Here is a 27,116-nt window from a genome sequence, read left to right on the forward strand (position 1 = left end):
CTCACTCACTCACTCACTCGCTCACCACCCTACTTGCACAATTCCGCAATCTCATCACCTTCACACTTTTCCTGCACGAGAGGCTTTGTCGCCCACCACGCGCATTGCTCACCACACTTTTCTCGCTTCACATTCAATTCAAATCTCACATTTTTCAAATTTCAAGCTGCTGACGTGAAATTTTGCGGGCTTCCACAGGCGCTCATTCAAGATGCCTAAAGCTGCCTCTGGTAAGCGTGGTGGTAAGGAGATCAAGCGACGCAGCAAGAAGGGTAAGCTCTCCCTCCGTGGTCGCAACGCACACTCGGCTGCGTGGCCGGAACTTGGTCCATCCAAGAACGACTAAAAGTCTCCTTGTTCAATCGATGTTGACTGCTAGTAGACCCCAACGCCCCCAAGCGTGGTCTCTCCGCGTACATGTTCTTCGCCAATGAGCAGCGTGAGAACGTCCGCGAGGAGAATCCTGGCATTTCTTTCGGCCAGGTCGGAAAGCTCCTCGGTGAGCGATGGAAGGCCCTGAACGACAAGCAGCGCACGCCCTATGAGGCCAAGGCTGCCGCCGACAAGAAGCGCTACGAGGATGAGAAGCAGGCGTACAACGTAGGAATGCCTCGCTCACTCCTCTCATCGTATTTGACGGCTAGACTAACACTCTCTGCAGGCTGAAGAGTCATCGTGAGACTGTTCAATCACCGAGCTTGCTGCCTTCTTCTTTCCCTTGTACTTTTGGGCAGGGTGGTGTTGTATGACTGCGGGACGGAACGGGATGCGTGCTTTTGCTTTCGGGTGCTGGGAATGAGCTGAATTGGGTCTCTTAAGTTAAAGCAATGGTTTCGTGATCAGGATGACGGCCTGCGCATCTGCTGAGACGTATTTCTCACAAGCACGTCGTCGTGGGCTGCTTTGATCAGTATTTCTACGCGGTGCGATGCTTGGAATGAGAATTGTAAATTACAGCAACCAGTCCCAAGTTCATTCTTGCCGCTCATTCGCGCGAAATGTGTGACAAGTGCTACAACTTCATCTGTCATTCCACTCCTACCTTGACCACCTGTGGAGTTGCCTGCCGCACGCCCTTGCCAGTATGTGCCTTTCCGCAACGGTCATTTTGCCTGCGCTCGTGACTGGACATGTGACCAACCAGTTGCGGCCTAAGCCAGCTGCGACATTGGGCCTATGCCTGAGGCAGCGACCTACCTGGCGAAGTGCACTTACCGATCCATGGCCAATAGGCAAGAGGAGGACTCTCACCTCGTCCAAGGACCTAACATGCCACAAGTGCAGTATTACTACAATAGTTGTGTAAGTATGTAAGTAGTACTCCATATACCTCACCGCAAGTACAATCGTATACCATGGATGATAGCGCATGCGATGAGTACATGTACTTTCAATAATTACTTGTATGTAGCCCAATAGACACCCTGGCTGACACCGACATTGCGTTCGTTCAATTCACTCGCAACCCTCGGCTTCCATCTAGTGGCTCCAAGCGAGCTGAACCCCATCGGAAGTGAGTAGTACTCCGTAGTTTCAAGTCAATTCAGTCATGCCCTCCTCATTCGCCTGCGGCAAAGTCGCTGTTCTATTCCAAGTGGATGGAAGGCCGACATATGCCACATCTCCCCTGCTGCAAGCAACATCCGCTGCATCTTAGAACTATGCGCCATGATCAAGTTTCAGTCATTTTCCGTGGCCTGGAGCGACACGACCGATGTCGACACTGACATAGACCGACACGTGGCCCAGTCGTTCTCATATCAAACGGATCGCAGACAGGGACGATGTCGGCCCCTCGCTCTGTCCACCATGGGGAAAGAGATACACGTCGGAGGCAAATGGCTTCGAGATGCTCGTCACCGACAACCACCATCCACAGCTCATGCATTGAGTACTCGGGGGTGTGTCCATCTCCGCAGTAATCAGCTCGAACGAACGGAAACGCAATGACCCAGCGTGAGCTTCCCGTTTCTGTCTGCTATCCTCGCCATGTAGGTAGGTACCTGGTACCTACAATGCAGCACCCTTATTGTGGCCATGACGGCCCAAGTACCCGTACCCAGCCCAAGAACCGGCCGTGAGCTGTAGCCAATCCGCTCGAGGTATGTCGCGACCTTAGTACTCTCTCCTTTATCCTTGGTAGGCAGCAGCCAGTACGCAGGCAGGAAGCAGCAGGCAGGCAGGTGATTTCCTTCCTTGGAGCTGGAGCTAGGGTAGAGCAGGCAGGGTCGTTGCAGCTTGCTTTCGTTCGCACCTACCGCTCGGGACGGATATCACTTACACAACCCACCGCAAGACGTGCAATGTCGGACCATGCCCGTCAATATCGTCGACTGATATTCTCTCCTTCGCGCCGGTATCATCATCAAGCGATAATCCAGGTGGCCGCGTTCGGCGCCTGCTGTCTACTCTAACCTCCTTTCGAGTCGAAGCTGCATGCCGCCGCCGCCCGTTGGCATATAGTGCTGGTGACTCAGAATCCCATCCTCGCCGCTTTCGTTTCCTTGCCCTTCAAAACTCGGCAGGTATCCCGTACCTGTGCGGAGAGAAATCGGCCCTCGCCCTTTTACGAGCAAGCATCGCCTCGCCTCGGTAGGTGCCCCCTGGACCATGCCCTTGAGCTCAAGTCGTCGGCAAGACAAGACTATGTGTCTCATCGACAGGCTTCCTTTGCCACTCAATACTGTTCTATGTCGAGCGTGTTGTTGAAAAGCCGCCAAAGTCATGCGATGCGATGGATCTGACCGAGCCTATTGAGTTGCAACTCCTTCGCAGTTGCTGCGTCGAAGCGGAGCGATCCGACCTGGTCTGGTTTCAACTCGAAGGATTGCACATAGCATTGAGCGACATTAGCAGTCCCTATCTGACTGCCTTGATTGAGGAAATTCGAGTGAGCAGCCGAGCCCTCCGTGAGCTCGCCGACCTGTCCCAAGTCCACCACGATCGCGTTCCCTTGATCCTGAACCCCCTGAACAGCATCCTTCCATGTCTCTCGCGCTCATTGAAAGACATCACTGCTCACTATGAGAACCGCACAATGTCAAAGTCCAACCGCTGGCGGACCATGTATCATGCCATGACGAGCGAGGCGGGAGGTCTCTCCTTACCCGGGCGGTTCATGGCTTATAATCGTTACCTCAACTGTTTGCGAGAATTACTGGTGAGGTACGAGAACAGGACGTGTCAGTCGGGTGGATAGTTGCTGACAACTGTAACTAGGTCACCAAACTTTGACCTAAACATGATGGAGAAACTTCACCGTCAGATCATGCAGCTACGGGAGGCCAGAGGCATACGTGAGTTGACTCAAGACAGGTACCAGTACCTTGGTTCCTGACAACACATGCAGCCCCATCACCCGTTCAAGTCGGGCCCATTGTTCGCCGTGACACCATTCGCAGTGCCGATACGGATCCGGTGTGTTCGAGTCCCTGAAACCATGACAACCACTTACGGAACCCCTAGTCAATTCACTGGGCGGAGCATATATTCTCTCATCCCCTGCCTTCCCGAACAGCCCTTGGGCGTCAGCACATGTACCATCGCCCTGATCCCCGTGTGAGTGAAGCGGCATTCCCTTATTTAAGTTCAGGTCGAAATCTCTCGGACCGCACCATCCCTGGGGGCATCTCAACATTCCCATAAACTCCAAGGTCCTTTTTCGGCGGCAAGTTTAGCATCGTTTTGCCACGTTTAGTCAAGTCCTTTTCTCATAATAACAGTAGATCATTCAACGATGATAAAATTTCTTTGACTGTCTTCCGAAATGCGGTCGACAGATCGCCATACCTCCTGCTGCGGATGTTCGACGAAGGCGCGCCTTGGTTTTCCATGAGAGGGGCCCACGAGCTCTGTGTTGTTCAAGACGGCAGCTCACTGCATTTCAAGCGATGGAGTCGTACAGCAAGACGCTCAAAGACGTGGGCCATCCTCTTCTTCGTCACTTGGGAAGGTTCGTCTTGCCGATCGAAATCATGCCGGAGCAGAACGATCAGGTTGACAGGCTCCTGGGAAGAACTTGTGCTTCTGCACTCTACGTTTGTCTCTCTGAAGTCGCGCAATTGTCTTACTGTCCAAGTCGATCCGCAAGACTATTTCCTTCACAGCGAACAAAAGCTTGCTGAGGCGTGAGCATGGCATCAGAAGTGGCATGCTCGATAGCAATGCTGATTACGTGGACAGGGTAATACTTGACGATGGTTTTAGACACTCCCTTATCGTATACCATGACCGCTTGACACAGGCCATCCGCCTACATGCCGCTGTGCTGGACGGTGAGCTTGAGCAGTGTCCAGTTTGGACGGCCTTCGGTTTGTCACATCCCAGCCAGCAAGCCATGCATGCCTCACAAACTCGCTGACATGAAGGGGAAGTGACCCATCAGTCAGCCTCACCCACTTGGCTCCAGCGGGTGTCCCGTCACCGGCTCCGTCTGGCCGACGTTCAGCTATACGTATTTTGCCGACAATACCGTCAGCAAAATCAACGACGAGGACGCGTTGGAGCATTCGAAATTAACTTTGTGAGCGAAAGGGGTGCGTGCTGGATCCCGTCGACCCCCCCCCTCTGGCGAGCTGCCCATCCACACCAATGGATTGCCTTGTAGATGTAGAACGCTGCTGACTTTTACACACACCATCGAATAGATGCCCGAAGCTTCTATGAAGTCTTCTCTGCACCAAAAACCAGCCCGGAGGTTGCTGGTCCGGCAGTGTAGTTTCGAATAAATTCACGTGTATAATGGCGACCAATCAATATGGCAAGTCCGTCTTGGGGGAATAGCGACCATGTAGGTGGGGTAGTTGCGTTCGTTGTCACCAGCATCAGCACCTGGCATGATCCGAGGTCACACAACACATACGACAAGATTTCACAAAGCGAAGTTAATGCTTTCCAAAAACAAAAACAAATGTTCAATTTTCATATCTTTCCAACATAATTTTGTGCGCATCTTGCTGGGCGAATTGTTTGGTTGCGTCATGGCTCATATTAAGAGATTGATTCGAGGTGCAATATCGGGAAATCGCTCTTCGTCATCCTTCGTTTCCTCCCCACATGAATATTCCTACGGGCAGAAGGCTACCAGCTACTACTCTATGTCTTGACATCGGGTTCAGTGCGTCCAACGTGCTCCTTGAATTTGAGCAGCTCCGTCGCAAACTTGACCTCGGCCTGGAGGAAATCCTGAGCGTCCATGTCGTAGGCTGAAGGATCATCAGTGTGCTGCTCAATGTACAAGCGGATGGTGGCCCCAGACGAGCCGGTGCCAGAAAGGCGGACGACGATACGGCTTCCGGTGGAGAAGCAGGCGTACAGGCCCTGGTTGGAGGAGATGGATCCATCTAGGTCCGTGTAGGAGAAGTTTCCGGCCTTGGTGACGGTGCGTTCTTGGAATTTCATTCAGTCAGCTCCATCAGGCTCTAGGTGCTTGATTGGCAGGCAGATCGAATGCCGACGCTTACCTCCAATCTTACTGCCCACGAATTTTGGGTCCGCGACTAGGCTGCCGAGCTCACCAACGACCTTGTTGGCGCCCGCCGAGTCGACGTCCTCGTAGTCGTAGCGGGTGAAGAAGGTACGGCCATACTTGGTCCAGAAGTCCTTCTGGATCTGCTTGATCGAGGGAGTGACGCCGGGGTTTTGTACCCCGATGCCGGCGATAATGTTGAGCCAGGCAACAATGGCCCAAAGGCCGTCCTTCTCGCGGATGTGATCGCTGCCAGTACCAAAACTCTCTTCGCCACAGATGGACAGCTTCTTGGCGTCGAAGAGGGCGCAGAAGAACTTCCAGCCGGTGGGAACCTCGTAGCAATCGAGTTTTTGAGCCTTGGCGACGAGGTCAACGGCACCGGATGTGGGCATGGAGCGGGCAAGTCCGTTGACACCGTTCTTTTTGAAGTAAGGAATGAGATGCGCGTGGTGGGCAATGATGGCGAGAGAGTCGCCCGGAGAGACAAAAGCATTCGCACCGTAGATCATGTTGCGGTCACCGTCGCCATCGGAGGCGGCACCAAAGGGAATGTTGCCCTTGTCGACAGCCTCAACAAGTGAATGCGCATACGTGAGATTGGGGTCAGGGTGGCCGCCGTTGAAGTCGGGACTGGGGACGCAGTTCTGGGTCGCGCCAGTCAGCCCGAGCTCCCTGTCGAAGATTGCCTTGCCATAGGGGCCCGTAACACCGTGCAGGCCGTCGAAGAGAACGTTGAAGTCGGGGTGGGCAGCAAAGAATTTCTTAATGGTGTCAAAGTCGAAAATTTCCTTGAGCATGGCAACATAGTCGGCGGTGCTGTCGATAATCTCAACCTCGAGTGAGCCGTACGACTTGGAGCCAATGGCAGAGATGTCGATGTCGGGGATAGAAGCGATCTTGTATGACATCAACTTCTTGGAGGTCTCGTAGATCTTGTTGGTGATGGACTCGGGGGCGGGGCCACCATTCGCCAAGTTGTACTTGATGCCAAAGTCGTTCTTCGGACCTATGACTGACTGTTACCAGGAGTTCGAGCATGGGGTACTTGGGACCTCAACACATGCCACCCGGGTTATGACTGGCGGTGAGCAGAATTCCTCCAGTCGCTTTCCGCAGTCGAATCACATGGCTAGCAGCAGGGGTTGAGAGGATGCCGTGTTGGCCGATAAGAAGCTTCTTGACACCGTAGGCCGCACTGATCTTTGCAATGATCTGGATGACCTCGGGGTTCCAGAAACGGCCATCACCACCAATGACGAGAAATGAACCTATTTCGGTACATGGTCAGAGAAGACTAAAATCGCTCCAGGCCGTAGGCTGAGTCCCGGTGCAGTCAGTCGTACGCACCCTCGACGCCTTCAGGGATGGACAGCAAGATGCTGGCGACAAAAGCCTCACTGTAGTGAGGCTGCTGGAAGACGGTGACCTTTTTGCGGAGGCCGGAACTGCTGTTGCGTCAGTGGTCTGCTGGGTCATGCTCGAGTGGTGCAGTGGGAGAAATGTTAAGCAAGGTGGTGGAGACCTTGCTCAGTTGAACATACGTGCCAGGTTTCTGGTCCTGAAACGGCGTGAACTCGACCGTCTTGGCGTCCATTATGGCGACAAAATGATTCGAGCCGACGATGTTTGAATAGCGATAGCAATAGAAAAAGAAATAAAGGGGAAGGGCGAGATGGTGGGAATGGAAGTGTGAGGCAGGAGTTAGTTAAGGAGGGGGAGTGGCGATGTCGAAGCAGGGGGAGCTTTGTACACGATTTGAGGACGAGTGCGGAGTAGGTACTTACAGACACCTACTTACTTTAGTACTTACTGCAGCGAACTCAACCATGGTGGGGGTGGGGGTGGGGAGTTGGTGGTGTGCTGAAGGCTTGGTAGAGGATGAACTGAGGGGGCAATTTGACGGTTTCCATACTGTGCCATCATGGCGATGAATTCTGGTCTTTACAGTGCGGATGGATTTGACAGCTCGGATCGCTTGTGTTGAGGCTGTTACGGATCATGGTATTAACAAACTCCGGCCGACATTTCCATGATCACCAGTCATTATAGCATGATATATGCACCTCATAGTGCACTCATTGATCGGGGTGGCAGGCTGGTATTTCAACATGGCGCGCCCAGCGGCAGAGTTTACTTCACGCCGCGGCTGTGAAGTGCGAGAAGATGCCAGGCTGTGGCATTGGAGAAACGGCACCAAAGCCGATAAATTATGTACGTATCTATAGGTATACCAGTGCCAGGCCCAGATCGATGGCTTCCAACCAAAGAGGGAAGCAAGCTTACGGTTTGCCGCTACCGGCCTTGAAAATCACCTCTCGGTAGTACCGAGCCTCGGCGATGCTTTCGAGAATATCGTCCTTGGCCACATGGCGCCCCTTCTTGGACGGAGCCTTCTTCACAACGTCGCGGGGACTCCATCGCCGAGCGGCCTCCTTGATGGATGTCACGTCGAGGAGGCGATAGTGCAGGTGATCCGTGACCTTGTCGAACGGCTCGCGCCGCAGGAAGGCCCGGTCAGCATGGACGCTGTTGCCGGCGAGCAGCGCCTTGCACCGCTCGGGCACGAAGCGGGTGATGTAGCGAAGGAGGTTCTCGGCCGCCTCGGTCGGCGTCGTCGTCGAGGCGAGTACGGCGGCGGTGAGGCCGGATTTGGCATGGGTGGTGGTGCACCATTCATCCATCTTGTCCAGCCGATCTTTGGGCCAGTGGACGACGGCGTGGAAGCCTTCATCGTCGAGGATCTCCAAGTTGCCGGTGGTGATGATGCAATAAATTTCGAGGATTTCGTCCGAGTCCGGGTTGAGACCCGTCATCTGTGTGAGCGACCACACATGTCAGCGCCAGTGAGCTGCGGAGGGACGCAGTGTACGTTGTATGCAGGAGGGAGTCGAGCAAGAAGCAGTTTGACGGCAGTGCCCCTGACCTCGCAATCAATCCACACGAGTGGATCATCGGTTTCATTTCGTCCCATCGCAGCACTGGCCGAGCTGCTTCCAGCCTTGCAACGTTGCAGCAATGGATGTTTTTTGAACGAGTAGGCACTATAATAACTGTACGGAACAAGCGAGGGGTCTTTTCTTTGGGACGATCCAAAGAGGAAATGAACTGGGCAGGTGGTCGGTGGTGGGGAACAGGATCCAGGACAGTGGCAAATATCATTACCCCGCAGTTGGTCGGGACAGCAGTTGCACCGAGTAAAAAAGTACGTTACTTCCTGTGTACGGAGTACATGTAAACCGTGCTAGGCAATTACAGGGGGGTTCGAATCGATACGGTGTAATTACAGGACTCCATAGGTCACTAATGCGGGTGTACCTGGTCTCTCCAGGCACGCCGGAACCCCCGCGAATTCCCAATCCCCGCGCCGCCATTGGTCCCATTATCTTCGAGCCAGATCGAGACGTCACCACCTCACATTGTCACGGCCTTGACGATTCCACAATCGGGCATTCGGCATCCGTGAATGTACAAAGAAGCACTTCAGCACAGGCAGTTCCCCTTGTTTCACGTGCCCGTCTCAGTCGTAGGCAAACCACACGAGGGGCCTGCCTGTTGTGCAAAACGTCCTTCATCAACCCAGCGACACCAAATATCGATCACCAATTCAACATCACCACCACCACCAGAGCCAGGGACGCCGGCGGACCACCCTGTACCGTACCGACCCAGCTGCCCATCATGGTCGGCGTCAGAGATCCTGCCCTCATCGACGACCACGTCAAGCCCCCTCCGAGGCCCGACTTCTCGGCCCGTCCTCCCCGCTTCCTCATCATTGGCGCCGGATCTCGAGGCCAGTGCTACGCCAACGCCATTGACAGCGTCTCCAACGGCGTCGTGGCCGCCGTCGCTGAGCCGATCCGTTTCAAACGAGACATCCTCGGCCGTAGGCATATATGGAAGGACGCCACGCCAACCGAGGCCCAGAGCTTCTCCCACTGGCGTGACTTTGTCGAGTACGAGCAGCAGCGTCGTCGCCGTGTCGCCGCGGGAGACGAGGATGTGCCCGATGGAGTCGACGGTGCCTTCGTCTGCGTCCTCGATGAGATGCACTGCGAAGTCGTCGTAGCCCTCGCCGCGCTAGGACTGCACATCATGTGCGAGAAGCCTCTGGCGACGAGGCTCGGCGACTGCCTCGCCATGTACCGCGCCCTCAAGCCGCTGCAGGACTCGGCCGTCTTCTCCATCGGCCACGTGCTGCGCTACAGTCCCCACAACCTCATGCTTCGCAAGCTGCTCGTGGAGGACCGCATCCTCGGCGACATCAACAGCGTCGTCCATACCGAACCCGTTGGCTGGTGGCACTTCACCCACTCCTTTGTCCGGGGGAACTGGCGCAACGACAAGACGAGTGCCCCCTCCCTCCTGACCAAGAGCTGCCACGACATCGACCTTCTTCTGTGGATCCTGTGTTCCCCTGAAAAGGCCGGCCAGGGGCATCCCCATCTGCCCGAGTACATCTCCTCGACCGGCGGTGTCCAGTTCTTCAAGAGGAGCCGCAAGCCCGCCGCCGCCGGGGCCGCGACCAACTGCACCCGCTGTCCGCTGGGCGACTCGGGCTGCAAGTATTCGGCCAAGAACATCTACATCGGCGACACGGTCGGTCTTGGCCGTGGCAACACCAAGTGGCCCATCGACATTGTCGTGCCCGACATCGAGGACTACAAGACACACCAAGAGCGTGTCGCCGCCATGACGGCCGTCCTCGAGGAGGACTGGGACGAGTCGACTGCCGAGAAGGTGGTCCGCTCGCGCAACTGGTTCGGCCGATGCGTCTTCGAGGCCGACAACAACGTCTGCGACGACCAGTTCGTCACCATCACCTGGCCCGAGACCGAGCGGCCGGCCAAGCGGGTGACGTTCCACATGGTGGCCCAGACTACGCGTCAGTGCGAGCGCTTCTCTCGCTTCTACGGCGAACACGGCGAGATCTACGCCGATTCGCGCACCATCGTCTTCGAGGACTTTGCCACGGGTGAGACCAAGACGTTTGAGCCGCACCTCGAGGACCTTGGCCATGGCGGCGGCGACAAGGGCCTCACCCGCCAGTTCGTCCTCGCCTGCGACCGGGTCAAGAACCACGACTGGGCGGCGCGGGACTCGCAGAACGAGTTCATTGGCTGCACCCTAGACGAGGTGATTCGGAGCCACGCGATGGTGTTTGCGGCCGAAGAAGCCCGGGTCGATAACAAAGTTGTTCACTGGTCGCAGTACTGGCAAGACGCCGTAGTCAAGGTGGTCGGGACGTAGCGTATTTGGCGCCCGATTGATGCACCTGTGCCCGATGCGATGAGAATGAACCGTTGGCAAGCACGAGACATGAGAAGAAGAAACGTACAGCACAGTACTGTAAAACCTTTGCCTCCTTGAACACTCCTTACAGGGTGCGCACCGACATTTTACGCTCCACATGCTACTGCGAGCATGGTGGTGCTAGTATGCTCTCTATTGACATACATAAGTACAATTACAATAACAAGAAAGTGTCGGGGAGCAAGCAGTCGACTCTTGGGACCATGAAAAGCAACGCTGATATTATACAAGTCACACCCATCGCTCTACCCTTGCGCCTCGGCAGTCGCCGTCCTCCATCGGCCTCCCCTCAACCGAGTTCCGCTCGATTGGCTTCGTTTCCCAGAGGTGCATTCGTGGCAAGCTCCTGGGGAGGATGGTTCTCGGCGGCGGCGGTGGACATCGTTCCGTGAGGGCTCGAGGGCCAAGCATGCTCGCCTTCCGTCATCATGCTGGGGCTAGGGGTCGTATGTGGCGGAGGCGATCCCATAGAAGACAATGGAAAACCGGCAGCGCCGGGCTGGGGGTAAGCACCATGCGGAAGTGGGTACGGTTGTGCGTGCTGAGGGGTATATGGCATGTAACCACCATTGCCATTGTACATTTGCCCCTGGCTGTAGACACTCATGCGCGGGTCGTACGGGTGGAAACTTTGGGGGCGAGACTCATTGTGACCGTGCCCTTCCTGAAGGCTCTGCTGTGCTTGCTGTGTCATGGGCGGCTGGGTTGAGCTTGGGGCGCCAGACTTTGCTTTCTTCTTGTTGCGGCGGCGGATGAGCAGGAATATGCCGGCACAGATGAGAAGTAGGAAAACAACGCCTCCTACGACACCACCAGCGATGGCGCCGACTTTGGTCTTGCTGCTGCCGTTGTCGTTTGCCCCACCGTCGGCCGGCGCAGCAGTCGCCCCCGAGGTCACCACGCCGGAGGGAAAGCTGTGCGTCTTGGACCAAGCCGGGTCGTAGTCGAGGAGGGCAGCGCTGCCGGAGGAGGTCTGACAGGCCAATGCGGTGTAGATGCTACCGACATCCGATACCGAGCCGGTCCTCGTCATGAGGTAGGTGAAGCATGCGGGCGCTTCGGATGAGCTGTCGGCATGCATGATTAGCGGCAGTCGAACAACAGTCATGGCTGTCGACGATGCTCAAAGACGGTAGGGGGTAGCCTGGACGGAGCGTTGCACTCACCAGCAAACGGTATGGAAATCGGCCAAAAGTGCGCATTTGCCGGCCTTGGAGGCGGCATAGTCGAGGCAGACGGTTTGGATTCTCGTGCAGCGCTGGTTCGGCTGGCAGCAGCCGAGATAGCCATTTTCGGTGGCACATGTTGCGGCGTTGGCGACGCAAGTGAATGAGTCTGATGAGATGTCTCCTGTTAGCAACCAGCTCGTTGACGTGCCGAAAGCATGGCATGCGAAGGACGCACTTCCGCTGTTGGCCACATAGCCGCATGTCGCCGGTCCCATCGTGTACCCTTCGAGTCGTGGCAGCAACTCCATGCGTGCAACGAGTTCTCTAGGTTGCGGCGCAGGCGTCGGCCTCGGCGATATTCCCATGATCAACTGCTGCTCCGACATCTGTATCGAGCCCGTTTCCCGTGGCAGCATCCATGGTCGCTCTGGGCCATGGCCCGAGGCCACAGCTGGCAGGGCAGCGCCCAAGGCCATGAGGATGGCGGTGATTCGACGCATCGTGTACTCGTAGGCGTGTGTCGAGGCAAGACAAGACGACGTGAAGCGACGGCTGCTCGTCGTCGAGAAGGTCAACAACGCTCTCTCGAACACAGCAAGCAGGTCGGCGGTCACACACGACACACCATGGAACGAGAGGATGATGGGAGAGAGGAGGAGGCCTGCGTACGATGGCGTAAGAAAAAAGTCAACCACCAAACGAATGGTGCTCGCGTCCAATACGGGGAAGGGGGTGGTTGGCGGGCGGGACCGTGATGCGATGAGAAGGATGGCCAGTACGAGGACTGGTCCATCGTCAGGGTCCGCCCAGCGGCAGGTTGTACGAGCAAGGCCGTTTCTCCCATGGCCCACGACGAGTCCAGCCAGCAGCGGCCGGCCAGAGGAGGAACGTTCGCGGGCGCTGGCTCATGCAGGAGTCATTCATTCATTACCAATGACGGATACTCAGCCCAGCAGCCACTCAGACGGCGACCCCTGGCTCTCGGTCCTAGGCTGTGGCGCCGGCAAAGGCTGTCTCATTCCACCCATCTTTGCCAGCGACTTGAGCTGAACGCATTGTCCAATGTCAACTAGAGGTTATGCATAGTGGCCGCGGACCACTCGCTCGGTCGCTGGTCCTTTCCACCAACTGGGGCGCGCAGCCTCATTGTCTTCCTCGTGCGGTGTGCGGAGTATCAGTTCTGGGACGACACTCACACATACAATCCGCAGTCGTACGCGCGTACGGCCTGTTTGTAGCAGCTAGCGTACTCTTGGCTTCCATTGTGTAGTGTGTACGAGTAGTGCATGCGAAAGGTGTGTGTTCGAGTATTAGAGCAGGCGAAGACTGTCGTAGTAGCTTGCCGTTTGCTGAGTTGCTGGATCCATAATCTCAAGGCCAACTTGGTATGGCCGCACAACTGGCTCGAACCGATTGATGTGCATTCGCTGAGGCGACGTTATCCGACGGTCGGTCACGCAGGCATTCGAGAAGAATTCGGATAATCAAGCACTCATACAATTGATTGCCGCTATGCAGTACTCCGTAATTGTTCTGCTTCCAGGTTCTTCCCAATGAACTCCGTGTAATAATTACAAGATTGTTGCCCTCAATGAAGTCAACGACGAGCAGGCAGGAGCCCCGCAGCGTGCTCCTCCTTGTTGGGACGAAACGACGGGAAATTACGGGTGACTTCGTTCGGCCTATGGCATGCAGGGGTAATGACGAAAGTGGAGACAATCGTCCAGGTACAATTACATGCAGGGATCTTGGGCGAGGTATCTAAGTAAACGGCCGTTTGGTGGCGTGCCTGTACCAAAGCACTTTGGTGCCGTAGTACCTGTACGGAGTACTTGGGTGTACATGTGCTGTTGTGCCCAGCACACTGAACAATCAAGTACAGCACGGTACTGCCGCGCCTTCCTAGGCACATTCATGTGCAAGTGAACCTTCCTTCCCAAGTTCAAGTACGAAGGTACGGAGTAGATACGCAGCAATAATGACGCCATACCATACGCTAGTACTGTACTGACCGTCGTACTGTACTCCGTACAGTACTTGTACATGGAAGTTCAGCGCTAGGACGCAAGTACAAGGACGCAGTCCTCCGTACATTATTGCAGTAGCAAATCCCGTACAGGGCACACCTAGTAATTATTAATACAAAACAGTGACGATCGGGAATTGTCGAGAAACGAGATCTTCGTGCTCACCCTAGCTAGTACGTGCGAGTAAGTGAACTTGCACTACGGAGTACATTACATGTAAGTAAGTAAGTATTCGTCCATGAACAAGTATTAGTACTGCGTACTCTGTATTGCTCCGTCCCCCCTACACCACTTCAACCAAGTACGGTGATTGTACGGAGTACTTACACCTACATGGCATCCGACGTACAAGTACGGCGTACTCTGGATATTTGGTGCATGTTCCGACCGCCATTTGTCAACTACTATCCAAAAATATGACCCAAGAATGTGACACGAGGGCAACACTGTGTCCAGGACAGCCATGAGCCCTCCAAGACTGCTTCCCAGTAGTGTGAATTCACGTGACCACTGTTTCCTTGTCCCGTCCCATTGAGCTGCCCATGCACGCCTCTCCGCAACACCAATGTCCAGCGAGCACGCAAGACAACAGGGGACTGGAAGGGCGTGTTCTCTGGCGCAGTCTGTGCAATGGAAGGGGGGTAAATATGTCCAGTATGGTGGAATTGCCCTCAAGGCAACTGTTGCTGGTCGACACAAATGATTCGTAAAGGCCAACGCGTTCCATGCTGTCAAGACAATTCATATGTTTATCGACCGAGTGGGTTCGGAGGGAAGACAGTTTCTGCACCATCAGAATCGATCATAGGAATGCAAAAAACACACTCATTCGGGGAACCAAGCACAAGCAGTATGAATGTGCCATGCATGATTGCGAAGGCGGAACAATATTCTGGCCACTGTAGAGTACAGGGTAGCCAAACTTGATGATGTACAAGTACCTAGACGCTGCGGAATGGTAGCCTTCTTTGCAAGCCCCTCCACAAGAGCATATAATTCTCATCTTCACCCGGGTTTATTTGCTGCTGGCGCAATAAAAAGTCCAGCATGACGAGCCCACAGTTGGGCTTCCATTTAGCTTCCTTCAGGTCCCGCTTGATGTCGTCAACAGGCTTGAGAAAGAAACCGGCAATCGCATGAGGTTCACCGGGTTGGGGAACAAATCTCTCGTCGACCTCCAAGTCGAAGGTGAACCGGACTCCAGGTTCAAGCTGCCCCTCCTCCGACCCGGCTGTCGTGTCTTTCTGATCGTAAAAGGATATGTCTCGGCCCTTGGCCAACACACCTACCAATACGCCATTGGTAGAGACCCCGAGGGAGCTAATGTCGACGGTAAGCCGAGCCTCTTCCATGGCCTCTCGCTTCAGCGTCCTGAGCGGATCCATATCGTCCGTCTGGTCCATGGCGCCGGCGACGATCTGATCCAACTTTCCGGCATAAGTCACGTTCTGCGACCGCTTCGAAACCCAAACATGCATACTGGGTCGCCCGTCCACCCTCTTCACCGTGTAGACATTTAGATGGACCCCGGTCGTGACGATTCCGAGTACCCCCCTTAACGGCGATGGCACTGCCAAGCCGGCCAAGTGCCTGTCCAGTCCGCGAATCGGGTGGTAGTCGACTTTTCTCTCGAGCCAGCTCGCCATGCCCTCGATGACACCAACATTCCGCTCGCATAACCTGACAAAATGGTACCGGCAGGCATCTATAATGTTGTCGTCCGGGGCCACGATCGGAGTCAAGTAGACTCTGCGTTCCGACCTGGCGACCTGAAATCCGGACCCGCCCCAGCGTATTCGGGTCACCAACTCCGGCGGCATGTAGCCCACAGGGCCCTCGTTGTCGAGCAGCCAGAATTCCCAAAGGCCTCCGGCATTTTCGTTGAACTTGTTGCACCGAAGGATTACGTCGTAAAAGGACGACATTCTCGCCGAGCGTGCTGCACTAAACGCTTAAGGGTAAAATCCTACGCACATGCGAGGAAACTTGATCTCGGGTTAGAGAGATGTGCTAGACGGTGTACTTCCCCAGGTGGCTTGGATGCCCGCCACTTGTGTTCTCATCCCGAGAACGCATCATGCCACTGGTCGACCGACCGGCAAATTGGTACCTGCGACAACGAAAACGACGAAACACGACACTTTATCACAGGTATCGGCTCGCCCCCTCATGCTGGTATGCAAAAGGGAGTAGTCATTCACCGCTGGCTATGATCGCCCCCAGCTACACCAAGACTTGTGATGCATGAAGTCACAGCATGACGATCCTCGGGATGCCCGGGTCGGCAGAGTCCTCGTACACCCTAGTCAAGATGTGAACCTGTTCACAGCAAACTTCTGGCTACCAGGTTCGTGGAACCCCCCCCAGAGCCTATCCACGAGTGCCCGCACTCGCAATGCTGCCAAGTTGCGGATGGCACGATAGCCAGAGGTTCCCTCCCATCCTGCAGTCCGCATTGGCCTCACGCGGTGCCTGCAGAGCGAGCCTTGCGTTTCGGCGCCCCCATCCCCTGCTGTACCGTCCACAGCGAATCGCGGTTCTGGGATCCGCAATTGCTTCAAAGACATGGCTTGCTCGGTGAGCTTGGAACCGGAGAGCGCAAAAAGATGGACAAGATTGGAGTGGCGAGAGCCGCGAGACACACCGCCGATTTCGGCACGGGCTCCGGGCAGAAGCCATCCAAATCCATGTATCTACACGCAGGTGGCTCAATTGCCGATGCCGCAAGAACGGAGCATCCGAGGACTTCGCCGAGAACGCTTTGGCACCATGACCAGAGCGGCCTTGACCGAGTTCTGGATGGCAGCGTTGACGACGGTGTGTCGTGCTTTGGAAAGATCGAGACCGTGCTACCAGGATGGAGAGGAACGGCCACGGTTTCCACCACCAAGGGTCTGTCTGGACTGAAATTCTGTCGCACTTTTGCCGAGCGAATGATATTGCATGGGAGACTCAATGAGTTGCCGGAGCTTGCTTGGCTTTTACATGTACGCGCGGGGATGAACTCTGGCCTGTCACGGAACGCGGCATCCGACGATCCGTGACCATTTTAGCTCTACTTACGTGACTATCGTGGGAGTTTGTTCGAATATCTGCATCAGATTCACGTCGTTCAAATGCAGCTTCTAGAGGCATCGCCAACCTTGGCAACTTCACACCCGTACCGCTAACTTGTAAGCATATCTTTCTCCGATGGAAATTACATGTAAATTCCAGAGGCTATTCTATGCGTATTGGGACCTGTGCGCAGAGGAACAACGGTGCATGCAGTAGAATTACATGTAATGCTCTTGCCACCAAGTATGGGAATGCAAGATGTACATGTACTGTGCATGTACGCACACGAACAAGTAGGCGTACAAGTACATGTACGCACACGTACAAGTAGGTGTACAAGTACATGTATTAGCACTGTCCATGTCATACTTGGTTCCATTCACTCTGATGGTATTATAACAACTAATTACTCTGTCCTGAGGTAAGTATGATATTACACTTGTATATGTACTTGCACAGGTACTCCCTACAGTGCTTGTATTACTGTCAAGAGGCTGGCTACAAGTTCTCCGTACGGAGTACTTGCATACTTAACGGAGGACTGTACTCCGTACTCAGTACTTGATTTTAGTCTACTGTAGTATTACAAGTACAAGTACTCCGTACAGTACAAGTAATACGGAGCACTCCGTAAGTACTGTTCTCAGCAACGCCGAGATTGTTAGCATAATTATCCAAACTTGATTGGCCATATCTCGATTACCTAATCGCCGTGTGCCTTCCGCCGACAACCTCACTTTCGAACCATCCATCCAGCAAGCAACCTCCTCCCGTCGTCCTGATCCGGCCAGCCTCAATTGACGACATCAGCCCTGCAACCATGTTCGCCGCACGACGGAGGGCCGGCCAAATTGCCCACCGGCTGCAGCGGACGACTCGAAGCTACGCCTCCGATGCCCACAGCCATCACAAACCCGCCGAGGTCAACGAGTCGTTCGGGGTACGGACCTGCTGCCACCCATGCTACCCCTTCCTTGAATCGTTTGTGTCGGCTATTTCGATGGATACGATGCTAATGCTCGTCTTTCAACCCGCAGAAAGGATCCATCGCCACCGTTGGGCTGTTCTTCGGCGGCGTGCTGTTCTACCAGTTTACCCCCAAGAAGGACGAGGAATCGTCTTTGACCAACTTTATCAGCAAGTATACCTCACGGGCAGAAGACTGGGAAGAGATCAACGCGCTGCATACGAAGGCTATGGAGCAGGCCGGCTTTGACCGCAATCTGTTCGAGAATGCCTCCAACAAGCACAGATTCGTTGACGTCGCATACCCCGAGTATGTCCCGTCCACCGACCCGTTCACTCTTGTCCTGTGCCGAATTGATCAGAGTTCAAAGCCAAATACTGACCTCGCTATAGAGCTTTTCAGTCACACGCGCCGCGGAATATCCAAGCCGGTCATCTCATGCACCTCGACAGTGTCGTGGAGCACTACAGGCAGCAGCATTTAAAGGACGAGGATCGTAAGGCGAAGAAGCTTGCGGCGCAAAAGGAGTAGGGAGAGGGTGGTGGCGCACGGCTTTAGTTATGCCGCAGAGCGGTGATGAATCTAGCCTGTGGAAAGACTACCAGTGACCTTGTTGGTGAACCTGATTTTCCTCATATTCTGATCCTTACGTTGTGCATTTGTTCTCATGCGGTTAGTCTGTCGAATCAATCATTCTTCATTCTGCGTCGTATGAAGTGTTCAAGATGGGAATGCAAACCCGCTGTTCTTCACCCAGGTGGCCGTCATGACCTTTGTTCATCATGTCGTTTCGAGCCCCCAGTGGCTGGATCACGCGCGGGTACTGCATTCAAGACAGGCCATTGGTGGTCGTCTCTAGAGCTTCTCCCGCCATCAGGGATGCGCATCTCGGTTGAGACAGATTTGCTGCCGAAACAAGTTTCATGCCATTCTCGAATCGGATTCGAGAGCTTGTCACGACAGGACAACAGATCACAACAGCAGCACAACAACGGTGGCGATGGATCCGGCGAGGTGACGTGCCTTCATAATACGCGACCTCGAACGAAAAACATGGCTGTTGGCAACAACACTTCGGCGGCAAACACGTTGCACTTCATCAATCTGATGAGGGGACACGGCTGGCAGAAACGAATTGCGATGAAAAGAGGACAATGCTCCTGTATTGTACTATCATGGTACCCATTGTCATCAGTAGCTAGTAGAGGCATCGCCCCTCTACCAAACCCATTCCTGTTCGCCCGTAAATGTCCGTGAATGCAGAAACCACCCAAGACCGCAACCTTCTTACTTGAGGGGGATGAAACGAGACGAATGTGTGGCACCGATACCGGGTCGACCGTGCTTGACGGGCTTGCTGCGAAGGGGTCAGGGTCTGTTCGTTGACGGCACAGGGTCAGTTGGGACACGTACTATGAGATAGAGAACTCGGCCAGGTAGTGGCCAACCATCTCCGGCTTGATCTCCACCTGGTTGAACTCCTTGCCGGAGTAAATGCCGATGACGCTGCCAATCATTTCGGGGACGACGATCATGTCACGGAGGTGAGTCTTGACGAGATCGGGCTTCTCGTTGGGCTTGGCCTCCTGCTTGGCCTTTCGGAGCTTCTTGATGAGGCCCATGGGGCGGCGCTTCAGGCCACGGTTGATCCTGCGACGGGCACGGGCGTGAACGACATCGCGCAGCTGGTCGGAGCTGAGGTCGAGGAGGCTGAACGTGGACCAACAGTCAGCATGACTTGTTTCAAGATTCAATATCCCCCCCTTCACCACTGGGCTGCTGTCGGGTTTGCCGTCTCATCTGGGTCGCGAGGGAAAATCTCCGGCAAACGTACTTGTCAAGGTCAATTCCTCGGTAGGAGAACTTGCGGAACGCTCTTCTCTTCTTGAGCTCAGCGGCCTCCTCGGCGTTCTGCAAGCCGACAGTCAGCATCATCATCCATCGGCCCATCATCGATTGCCTAGGCGAAGCCGTCGTTCGCCATAGCCGACAGTGTTGATCGTTCCAGGAGCACACGTACGTATTCGTCAGCCATGATCGCGGTTCTGGTGATGCTGGATTCGCTTATCGATGTATCGACGAGCGAATGTGATGGCCGGGATGCTGTCGTGGAAGGTCTGATTGAATCGCCTGCGGGTTGAGAGCCCAGGCCACCCTAAAATTTCCTGGTAGGGTTTTCGAGCCCTGCGCCCCTCGCATCACGTGGGTGAAGCGCATTTACTCTGCTGGCGCTGGCGACTGGCGCCAATTTGTGGGTGGCATGAAAAATTGCCGGTGATTATCCGATCGGACATGCTGTAAAGCGGGGTATGCATTAATGCAGATTCCTCTTCGATTCCCGGTACTCCGTTCTCCGTACTTAAGTACTGAGAGTAATATTAATTACATGTACGGAGTACTGTACGGAGTACGGAGCATACTTAAGTACATCGGAGTAATACTCCGTACTTGATAAGTACGTTAGTACGTATAGTACAAGTATGAAGTATGTAACCTCTTCTCTTTACATGTTCTTGCAATTACACCTTCATGTAAGTACTCCGTACTTGCTGTTAATTGCAAAGGTGCTACCGAGGCGTCGACGGAAGCCGAGGGTATTGAGGGAGAACGCCTGCAGCTTTGCTTTATTAATGAGAGTCAAACAAGGCGTGGCGCTCAAGTCCTCCCTCCGGCAACTGGTCAGAATCAGAAATTCGCCTCCTCCCGCTGGAATATATTCGGTTTTATCAGGCCATTGTAGTAAGTCGTTGACGACGTCCCTGCAATATTGGAGAGGGTCCTGCAGAAAATAGTACCGAATGTGATATCCTCGATGAAATTGACGAATAATGGATGAAGCTGTCAATACGCAGGTAGACAGACAGACAGATAGGCAGGCAGGCAGGCAGGGGCAGGAAACAGAGGTAGGGACAAGCGAGGCACCCCGGAGGGGATATTTAGTGATCTTTCTGAATATAAATTACAGCTTGTCTAATAATACTGATGGCAGGACTTTGGCTGGATTGGCAATGTTAGCTGCTACGGTCACAAAGGGTGCCTTTGCAGCAATACATTCGATCTAGTATAATGGATGGCGGATCTGATAAATCATCCATTTAGTGATGTTCCTCCAACAACGTTTAGGCGCCTCCTCGATGCTATCACCATTGCGTAGGCGCTTCCTTCGTTCCGACAACCATCTGACCGACCTGGCAGACTTGGAATTGTGTGGCAATGGATGGGCCATGCATCCCCTTTACTTCCCATAGCGTGTCTATTTGACACAAGGGCCACCCACGTTAGCCCGGGCACTTCTTTCGTCTACAGCCTGTTCTACTGTTCCCTGGACGTACTGAACTCTCTGGAGCTGGCTGAAGGATACTGATTATGACGACGAACATCCCATCAGGAGTTGTAGGTCGCATCAAGGACTCTGGACTACCGCCTTCTCATACTCATACTGCTATTTGTTGGGACTGGTTGGAATAGGTAGGGAGAGTGGGCGACAGGCCAAAACATTGTGTTATTATCTTCCATCTATGACCCAAATTCTTTATTTCCAGCGAGATGATTCACATGGGCCGATTGATGCGCCTTTGCCGGAACGAGCAAAGCTACGAGTGTGTTGGTTAGCGGTGAAAAGAAAGCTAGGTCAATTATCTTGTTCCAAGCTGCAACTAATTTGATTCCCCCAACTCACATCAGTCTCTCGTGTTGTTAGTTTCGCAGGGTGGAGAGTTGCGATCAGTCCTCGGCTTAAGTCTGCGATGTCAAGCGCATCGCAATACCGCCCAAGTACCTGCCCCTCGATCCTCACCTTATCTCCCTACCGCAGTGGTATGGTTGCCTGTACTGAATTACGTATTTCGGCCTACGGAGTACTGTGATTATTACTCCGTACCTTTGCATACCAATGCTTCCCATACCTAACTTGTAAGTAAGTAATATGTCGTGCCGCAAATTAGCGGTGAGGGTCGAAGTAGCCAATGACGGCTCGACGGCATAGTGGCGCGGCAGCAGCAGCAGCACTCCCGCAGGAACCATGTCTCTGCAACCCCGCCAAATCCGCCCCCCAATGCCGCCCATGAATCCCACTGAAGCCCCTGACGGGACGGGCTGGCTGTTGAGGACCCCGCCAAAGAGCCCACACCAACCTACCTAGGTACCCAGCTGGATTTCATCGCCCCCCTCTAATAATTACAAGCACTCCGCTCAGTACGGCCTATGCATGCGAGCACAAGTACTTAGGTGTACTTGTAGGCGTAAGTACGGTAAGTAAGTATAGTCAGTACCTCTTCAGACTTCTTGCTGCTACGTACTTGCTTCACTTTCGAGCACGTGCAGCGCGACAACTTTCCTGCTCCGCCCGTCCCAGCATCGCCAAGAACCAAACCCACCGCCGAACGGTTCTCTAACTCTCCGAGGCATACAGCAAAAATGACCAAGGGCGAGGTGAGTGCTCCTTGATTGTCGAGCGGCGCGACTCCGCGGGGAGCTTACCGACCCCGCGAGTCGCCGTTCTCTCTGGTCGACCTCGTCCATTCGCCAGCTGCTAATCGGCACGTACTTGGCAGATCCTTCACCTTCACCTGGGCCAAGCTGGTACTCAGCTCGGCAATGCTGCCTGGGAACTGTACGTGAACGCAGATCGACTCTCCGTCCCCAAATTTGGAACCGCCCCCCCGCTGAATACGCATACACAGCTATCTTCTCGAGCACGGCCTCGGTGCCGATGGCAGACCTGACCCCAATGCTAAGGACATCGGCGACCCGGGTTCTTTCGAGACTTTCTTCACCGAATCAAGCAACGGAAAGCATGTTCCTCGATCCATATTCATGGACCTCGACCCGTCTCCCATAGACGAGATCCGCACTGGTCCCTACCGCCAGCTCTTCCACCCCGAGCTGCTCATCAGCGGCAAGGAGGATGCCGCCAACAACTACGCCCGTGGTCATTACACTATTGGCAAGGAGATGGTGGACAACGTCATCGACCGCGTTCGACGTGTTGCCGGTGAGAACCCGCCAGCTGGCCAACAACAGACTAACCTTGCACCGAAACGGGTATGTGGCGGTTGTGGTGCTAATTTCATGTCTGCGATTAGACAACTGCCAATCCCTTCAAGGCTTCCTCATCTTTCACTCCTTTGGCGGTGGCACCGGCTCTGGCTTCGGCGCGCTCCTCCTCGAGCGGCTCGCTGCCGAGTATGGCAAGAAGACGAAGCTCGAGTTCGCCGTCTACCCTTCGCCCCGTACCAACACCGCCGTCGTCGAGCCGTACAACGCCGTTCTGTCTACCCACAGCACCATCGAGAACTCGGATTGCACTTTCCTCGTCGATAACGAGGCCGTATATGATATCTGCCGCCGCAACCTCGATATCCCCCGCCCTTCGTACGACCATCTGAACCGTCTGATTGCCCAGGTCGTCAGCTCCATCACCTCGTCACTTCGATTCGATGGAGCCCTCAACGTCGATTTGAACGAGTTCCAGACCAACCTTGTCCCCTATCCCCGAATCCACTACCCCCTCATCAGCTATGCTCCTGTTGTGTCGGCGTCCAAGAGTGCCCACGAAGGCTTCAAGGTTCACGACCTCACCTTCCAGTGTACGTGGCCCGCAAGACTCGTCCCACAACGTAGGGGTAGTTCCGCGGCTAACATGAAGCAGGCTTCGAGCCAAACAATCAAATGGTTGTCTGCAACCCCCAGAATGGCAAGTACATGGCCGTTGCGCTTCTGTATCGCGGCGACGTTGTTCCCCGCGACTGCAATGCCGCCATTGCTGCAATCAAGGCACGAGCATCGTTCAACCTGGTGGAGTGGTGTCCGACAGGCTTCAAGCTCGGCATCAACTATCAAAAGCCAGTGGCCGTACCTGTCTCTGCCGAGGATGGCGGCCTTGCTTCCGTTGACCGATCCGTGTCCATGCTTTCCAACACGACTGCCATTGCCGAGGCCTGGTCCCGCCTTGACCACAAGTTCGACCTTATGCACAGCAAGCGTGCCTTTGTCCACTGGTACGTCGGTGAAGGAATGGAGGAAGGAGAGTTCACAGAGGCCCGCGAGGACCTTGCTGCGCTCGAGAGGGACTATGAGGAGGTTGCCGCCGAGTCTTTCGATCACGAGGAGGAGGAAGAGTATTAGATGGCAAAGGGCAAGCTCGCGATGGAGGACACCTTCGGCACGCTAATCTGGCCTTGATTTTTCTACGGCAACCGGCCCTGGGAAGCTGACGATGGGCGAGGAGGACGCCGACCCACGACCCCTTAGTCCCCTTGTCCCACAGCAACTCGGAACGTGATGGGGACGGTGTTGTAACAGTTTGGTGCCGTCATTGCGAATGTATGGACCACATTCCTCCAGGATGGTCACATTCCTCCAGGATGGTATTTTTGGACCTGGCTTCACATAGGCAAGACGATTTCCGGGTTTCTATACAAAACGGGCACGCAGGCCTTTTGAAGTTGATACTGCTCCACCAGTCCGTGATCGCGAACCTTTTATCATTTCGGAAATATTTTCATGGAAAGAATCGTGGTACGAATGCTATTAAGGCGAAGCGCAGTCATACGACTTCCTGCGTGTGGTCCGTGGCCAGCAAGATGTTGGCGGTGATGCCTCTCCAAAGTAGTTTACAAACCCTGCCGGACATAAACTGGCGTCTGTCAATGCGTCGAGGCCAAGGCGATCAGAATCACGTAGCAGATAGGTCGACACCCACCCTGCGACCCATAAACCCTGTATTGAGTTCCATAGCTCATCACTATAGTCGCTTTGTGATTACTTGGCGCTCTTCTTCTTCCAGTCTTGCGCCCTCCGTGTAGCCCGGGTCACGGGACGCCCCTTGCCCTTCTTGCCCTTACCCTTCTTGCCCTTGAGGTCCTTGGATAGGGCGTCCCTTGAAGACGCCCTCCGCCCCTCAAAGACAATCTGTTCGGGCGTCTTCATGTTGGCTGCCGTGCCGTTGGCATGAGGCTTCTTGCGCTGCAGGAAGGCACCAGCGCGGCCAAGAAGCTTGCTGGCTCGTCCAGCGGCCGCTTTCTCTTCGGGGGTTGCCTTATGCTTGTACTTGGTATTGCGGCCGTCACTGCTGGCGGCTTCTGCCTTGGCGGCGGCGCGTTCCCGGTTGAGGGCTGTCTTGCGGGGGTCCTTGGCTCGTGTTACGCGAAGAGCGCGGGGTAGCATCGGGGGGAACTTTTTGCCGTCAAGGAGGACTGCAGATTCAACGTCGTTACCGTCCTGGAGTGTGATTGTTAGTGAGCTGCAGCATGAAGAAGGAAACATGAAAAACTGACTTGAAACTGCACGTAAGCAAACCCCTTGCCGACTCTTGTCTTAGGATCCCGCACGACGCGCACATTCTCGACCTTGCCCTGCTTGCTGAATGTCCGCCACAGGCCCTCCTCAACATCCGAGGGAACCTTGTTGCGCTTCTTCTCGACCGTTTTGCCGTCACTATTCGTATGGACGGCTGTCTCGTCATCGACGAATCCTAGATTACCCACGAAAACGCACCGTTGGTGATCTATCGGACTGGGATGCGCAACGCTGTCGACTCGGAGATGCCGGTCCAAGACTTCGGTTCCGTTCAGCTCCGAAACGACCTTGCGGGCCGCAGCAGTGGTGGAGAAGACGGCGTAGGCATTGGCGGATTTGGTCGTGGCAGCCATGAGAGACTTGGTGATGTAGGCAGCACGTTTAGGCATGGAGCCGGTGGAAAAGGCCACTGAGCGGAAGCGGATCGATTCCAGAGTCTGGGGCGGCGTTGCCTTCGCGTCGAGCACAGATGACAAATGTTCCATCAGTGTCTTCTTTGCCGACTTGGAGGAGATGGCGTCCGTGGAGACGTTGCCGAGAAAGACGGTTCGTGACGCCTTCTCCATCTCGGAGACGTTGGGTTCCTGCGTCGCCGTCTCGTGCATGGGCACGTCATCATCCTCATCCTCAGCGCTGGCATCCTCTCCTTTTCGATCGCTCTTTCCTTCGCTCCTGGGGCGTTTCCCGGCGGGCGAGGGATCGTCATCTTTGGCCAGTTCCGCCAGGTAATTGGCTTCGAGACCATCGTTGTCGTCTTTCCTCTTGCGCTTCCGCTCTTGCCTCGGTTGCGTCGACTTGACGGCTTCGGCAGCTGTAGCGGCCTGCTTCTCGTCCTCACCACACTCTTGGCTCTCGTCTTCCTCTACCCTGAGAGGCTCAGAAGCAGTGCCTTCTTCGTCTGTGTATCCGTCGTCAAGTTCCTCGCTGATTTCGGAGAGTACTTCATCATCCCCCTCCTCCTCATCGTCGTCCGAGTCACTGGATCCCTCTGCAGGCGCCGCCTTCGCTTCCGGCGGCGCAGTGTAGCGGGACTTGACGGGAGCTTTCACAGGACCTGACTGTGAAAGCGTGAGCGATGGTGGCGTGGAATGAGAGGGGACCGGGCTTGAAGCAACCTACACTGGAGGAGAAAAGTGCATCGAGGGTAGGATCGATCGCCTTGGAGGCAACACTCAGCGCAGAGGCTCCTCTGTTTCGAATGTCAGCAAGCGAAGGATGAATAACGCAGGATGGAATATTCGCAACATGCGAGGCAGGGGCAGTAAGATCAATTGCAGTCCAACGTACCTTTTCGCCATGGTCCTGGTACCAAAAGTCTCAAATTAAATAAGAGTGTGGATAGCGAGGACGATGCTTCGCGCGTATAGAGAGGAGTAGCAAGGAGTAGCAAGGAGTAGGAGTAAGGGCTGGAGCATATAGGGAATAAGTACAAGCAAATCATGCGCATGTACAATCATATGCTGTATGCTCTGGCTGAAAAAATCATGACGGTTTTCATATGGCCCCCATAATTTTTTTGAGCCTGTCGACAATCGACTGTACAGTACGGAGTACTCCGTAAGTAACTTTGCAAAGGACCTTACGAGCCTTGTGAGTGGAGGCCCGAAGAATGCGTCATTGGCTTTACCGCCGCAGCCCGCGCTGCCCCAGTTGCCATTCTGCCGCATCTCACCGCCCCACCCCATAATTTTGCCCGCTCTCGGCTGGTTTTTGGTGCGCTCGCCGCTTGAGCAGGCACTGCGTGGGTCGCAGCTCAGGGAAAACCAGTAGCCGGGGCGAGCACCATTAGTGGGCTTCAAGTAAGTACCTCTAGGCAC

General features: G+C 54.7%; 11 protein-coding genes across 11 annotated transcripts; 5 read left to right on the top strand and 6 right to left on the bottom strand.

Annotated features, from left to right (window-relative positions):
* Window positions 1-211: 211 nt before the first annotated feature.
* Window positions 212-679, top strand: DCS_03887 (HMG box-containing protein; the record flags this gene model as incomplete). Its single annotated transcript, XM_040801200.1, has 3 exons — window positions 212-272; window positions 383-600; window positions 662-679. 3 exons carry the CDS (start codon window positions 212-214, stop codon window positions 677-679), a joined length of 297 nt encoding a protein of 98 aa, XP_040656233.1.
* A 2,055-nt stretch (window positions 680-2,734) lies between these two features.
* DCS_03888 (uncharacterized protein) lies at window positions 2,735-3,645 on the top strand (the record flags this gene model as incomplete). The annotated part of the gene is made up of 4 exons (XM_040801201.1): window positions 2,735-3,165; window positions 3,220-3,296; window positions 3,350-3,417; window positions 3,466-3,645. 4 exons carry the CDS (start codon window positions 2,735-2,737, stop codon window positions 3,643-3,645), a joined length of 756 nt encoding a protein of 251 aa, XP_040656234.1.
* Window positions 3,646-5,094: 1,449 nt separating this feature from the next.
* On the bottom strand, window positions 5,095-7,064 carry DCS_03889 (putative PGM2-phosphoglucomutase, major isoform; the record flags this gene model as incomplete). The annotated part of the gene is made up of 5 exons (XM_040801202.1): window positions 5,095-5,387; window positions 5,463-6,476; window positions 6,529-6,738; window positions 6,818-6,915; window positions 7,012-7,064. 5 exons carry the CDS (start codon window positions 7,062-7,064, stop codon window positions 5,095-5,097), a joined length of 1,668 nt encoding a protein of 555 aa, XP_040656235.1.
* A 685-nt stretch (window positions 7,065-7,749) lies between these two features.
* Window positions 7,750-8,283, bottom strand: DCS_03890 (uncharacterized protein; the record flags this gene model as incomplete). Its single annotated transcript, XM_040801203.1, has 1 exon — window positions 7,750-8,283. One exon carries the CDS (start codon window positions 8,281-8,283, stop codon window positions 7,750-7,752), a length of 534 nt encoding a protein of 177 aa, XP_040656236.1.
* Window positions 8,284-8,773: 490 nt separating this feature from the next.
* On the top strand, window positions 8,774-10,717 carry DCS_03891 (streptomycin biosynthesis protein StrI; the record flags this gene model as incomplete). Its single annotated transcript, XM_040801204.1, has 1 exon — window positions 8,774-10,717. The coding sequence occupies one exon, from the start codon at window positions 8,774-8,776 to the stop codon at window positions 10,715-10,717; it is 1,944 nt and encodes a 647-aa protein (XP_040656237.1).
* A 352-nt stretch (window positions 10,718-11,069) lies between these two features.
* DCS_03892 (uncharacterized protein) lies at window positions 11,070-12,449 on the bottom strand (the record flags this gene model as incomplete). The annotated part of the gene is made up of 3 exons (XM_040801205.1): window positions 11,070-11,847; window positions 11,947-12,115; window positions 12,185-12,449. 3 exons carry the CDS (start codon window positions 12,447-12,449, stop codon window positions 11,070-11,072), a joined length of 1,212 nt encoding a protein of 403 aa, XP_040656238.1.
* Window positions 12,450-14,917: 2,468 nt separating this feature from the next.
* On the bottom strand, window positions 14,918-15,901 carry DCS_03893 (thiamin pyrophosphokinase- protein; the record flags this gene model as incomplete). The annotated part of the gene is made up of 1 exon (XM_040801206.1): window positions 14,918-15,901. One exon carries the CDS (start codon window positions 15,899-15,901, stop codon window positions 14,918-14,920), a length of 984 nt encoding a protein of 327 aa, XP_040656239.1.
* Window positions 15,902-17,853: 1,952 nt separating this feature from the next.
* Window positions 17,854-18,531, top strand: DCS_03894 (NADH-ubiquinone oxidoreductase 17.8 kDa subunit; the record flags this gene model as incomplete). The annotated part of the gene is made up of 3 exons (XM_040801207.1): window positions 17,854-17,973; window positions 18,071-18,309; window positions 18,393-18,531. The coding sequence occupies 3 exons, from the start codon at window positions 17,854-17,856 to the stop codon at window positions 18,529-18,531; spliced, it is 498 nt and encodes a 165-aa protein (XP_040656240.1).
* A 756-nt stretch (window positions 18,532-19,287) lies between these two features.
* DCS_03895 (Ribosomal protein S19/S15) lies at window positions 19,288-20,035 on the bottom strand (the record flags this gene model as incomplete). Its single annotated transcript, XM_040801208.1, has 4 exons — window positions 19,288-19,357; window positions 19,414-19,710; window positions 19,835-19,911; window positions 20,021-20,035. 4 exons carry the CDS (start codon window positions 20,033-20,035, stop codon window positions 19,288-19,290), a joined length of 459 nt encoding a protein of 152 aa, XP_040656241.1.
* Window positions 20,036-22,416: 2,381 nt separating this feature from the next.
* DCS_03896 (alpha-tubulin) lies at window positions 22,417-24,126 on the top strand (the record flags this gene model as incomplete). Its single annotated transcript, XM_040801209.1, has 5 exons — window positions 22,417-22,431; window positions 22,554-22,612; window positions 22,683-22,993; window positions 23,085-23,588; window positions 23,651-24,126. 5 exons carry the CDS (start codon window positions 22,417-22,419, stop codon window positions 24,124-24,126), a joined length of 1,365 nt encoding a protein of 454 aa, XP_040656242.1.
* A 636-nt stretch (window positions 24,127-24,762) lies between these two features.
* Window positions 24,763-26,597, bottom strand: DCS_03897 (nucleolar protein 12; the record flags this gene model as incomplete). The annotated part of the gene is made up of 4 exons (XM_040801210.1): window positions 24,763-25,221; window positions 25,278-26,357; window positions 26,419-26,488; window positions 26,587-26,597. 4 exons carry the CDS (start codon window positions 26,595-26,597, stop codon window positions 24,763-24,765), a joined length of 1,620 nt encoding a protein of 539 aa, XP_040656243.1.
* Between the last annotated feature and the right edge of the window lie 519 nt (window positions 26,598-27,116).

Source organism: Drechmeria coniospora, chromosome 02 (genome assembly GCF_001625195.1).
Source record: "Drechmeria coniospora strain ARSEF 6962 chromosome 02, whole genome shotgun sequence".
Taxonomy (NCBI): Eukaryota; Fungi; Ascomycota; class Sordariomycetes; order Hypocreales; family Ophiocordycipitaceae; genus Drechmeria; species Drechmeria coniospora.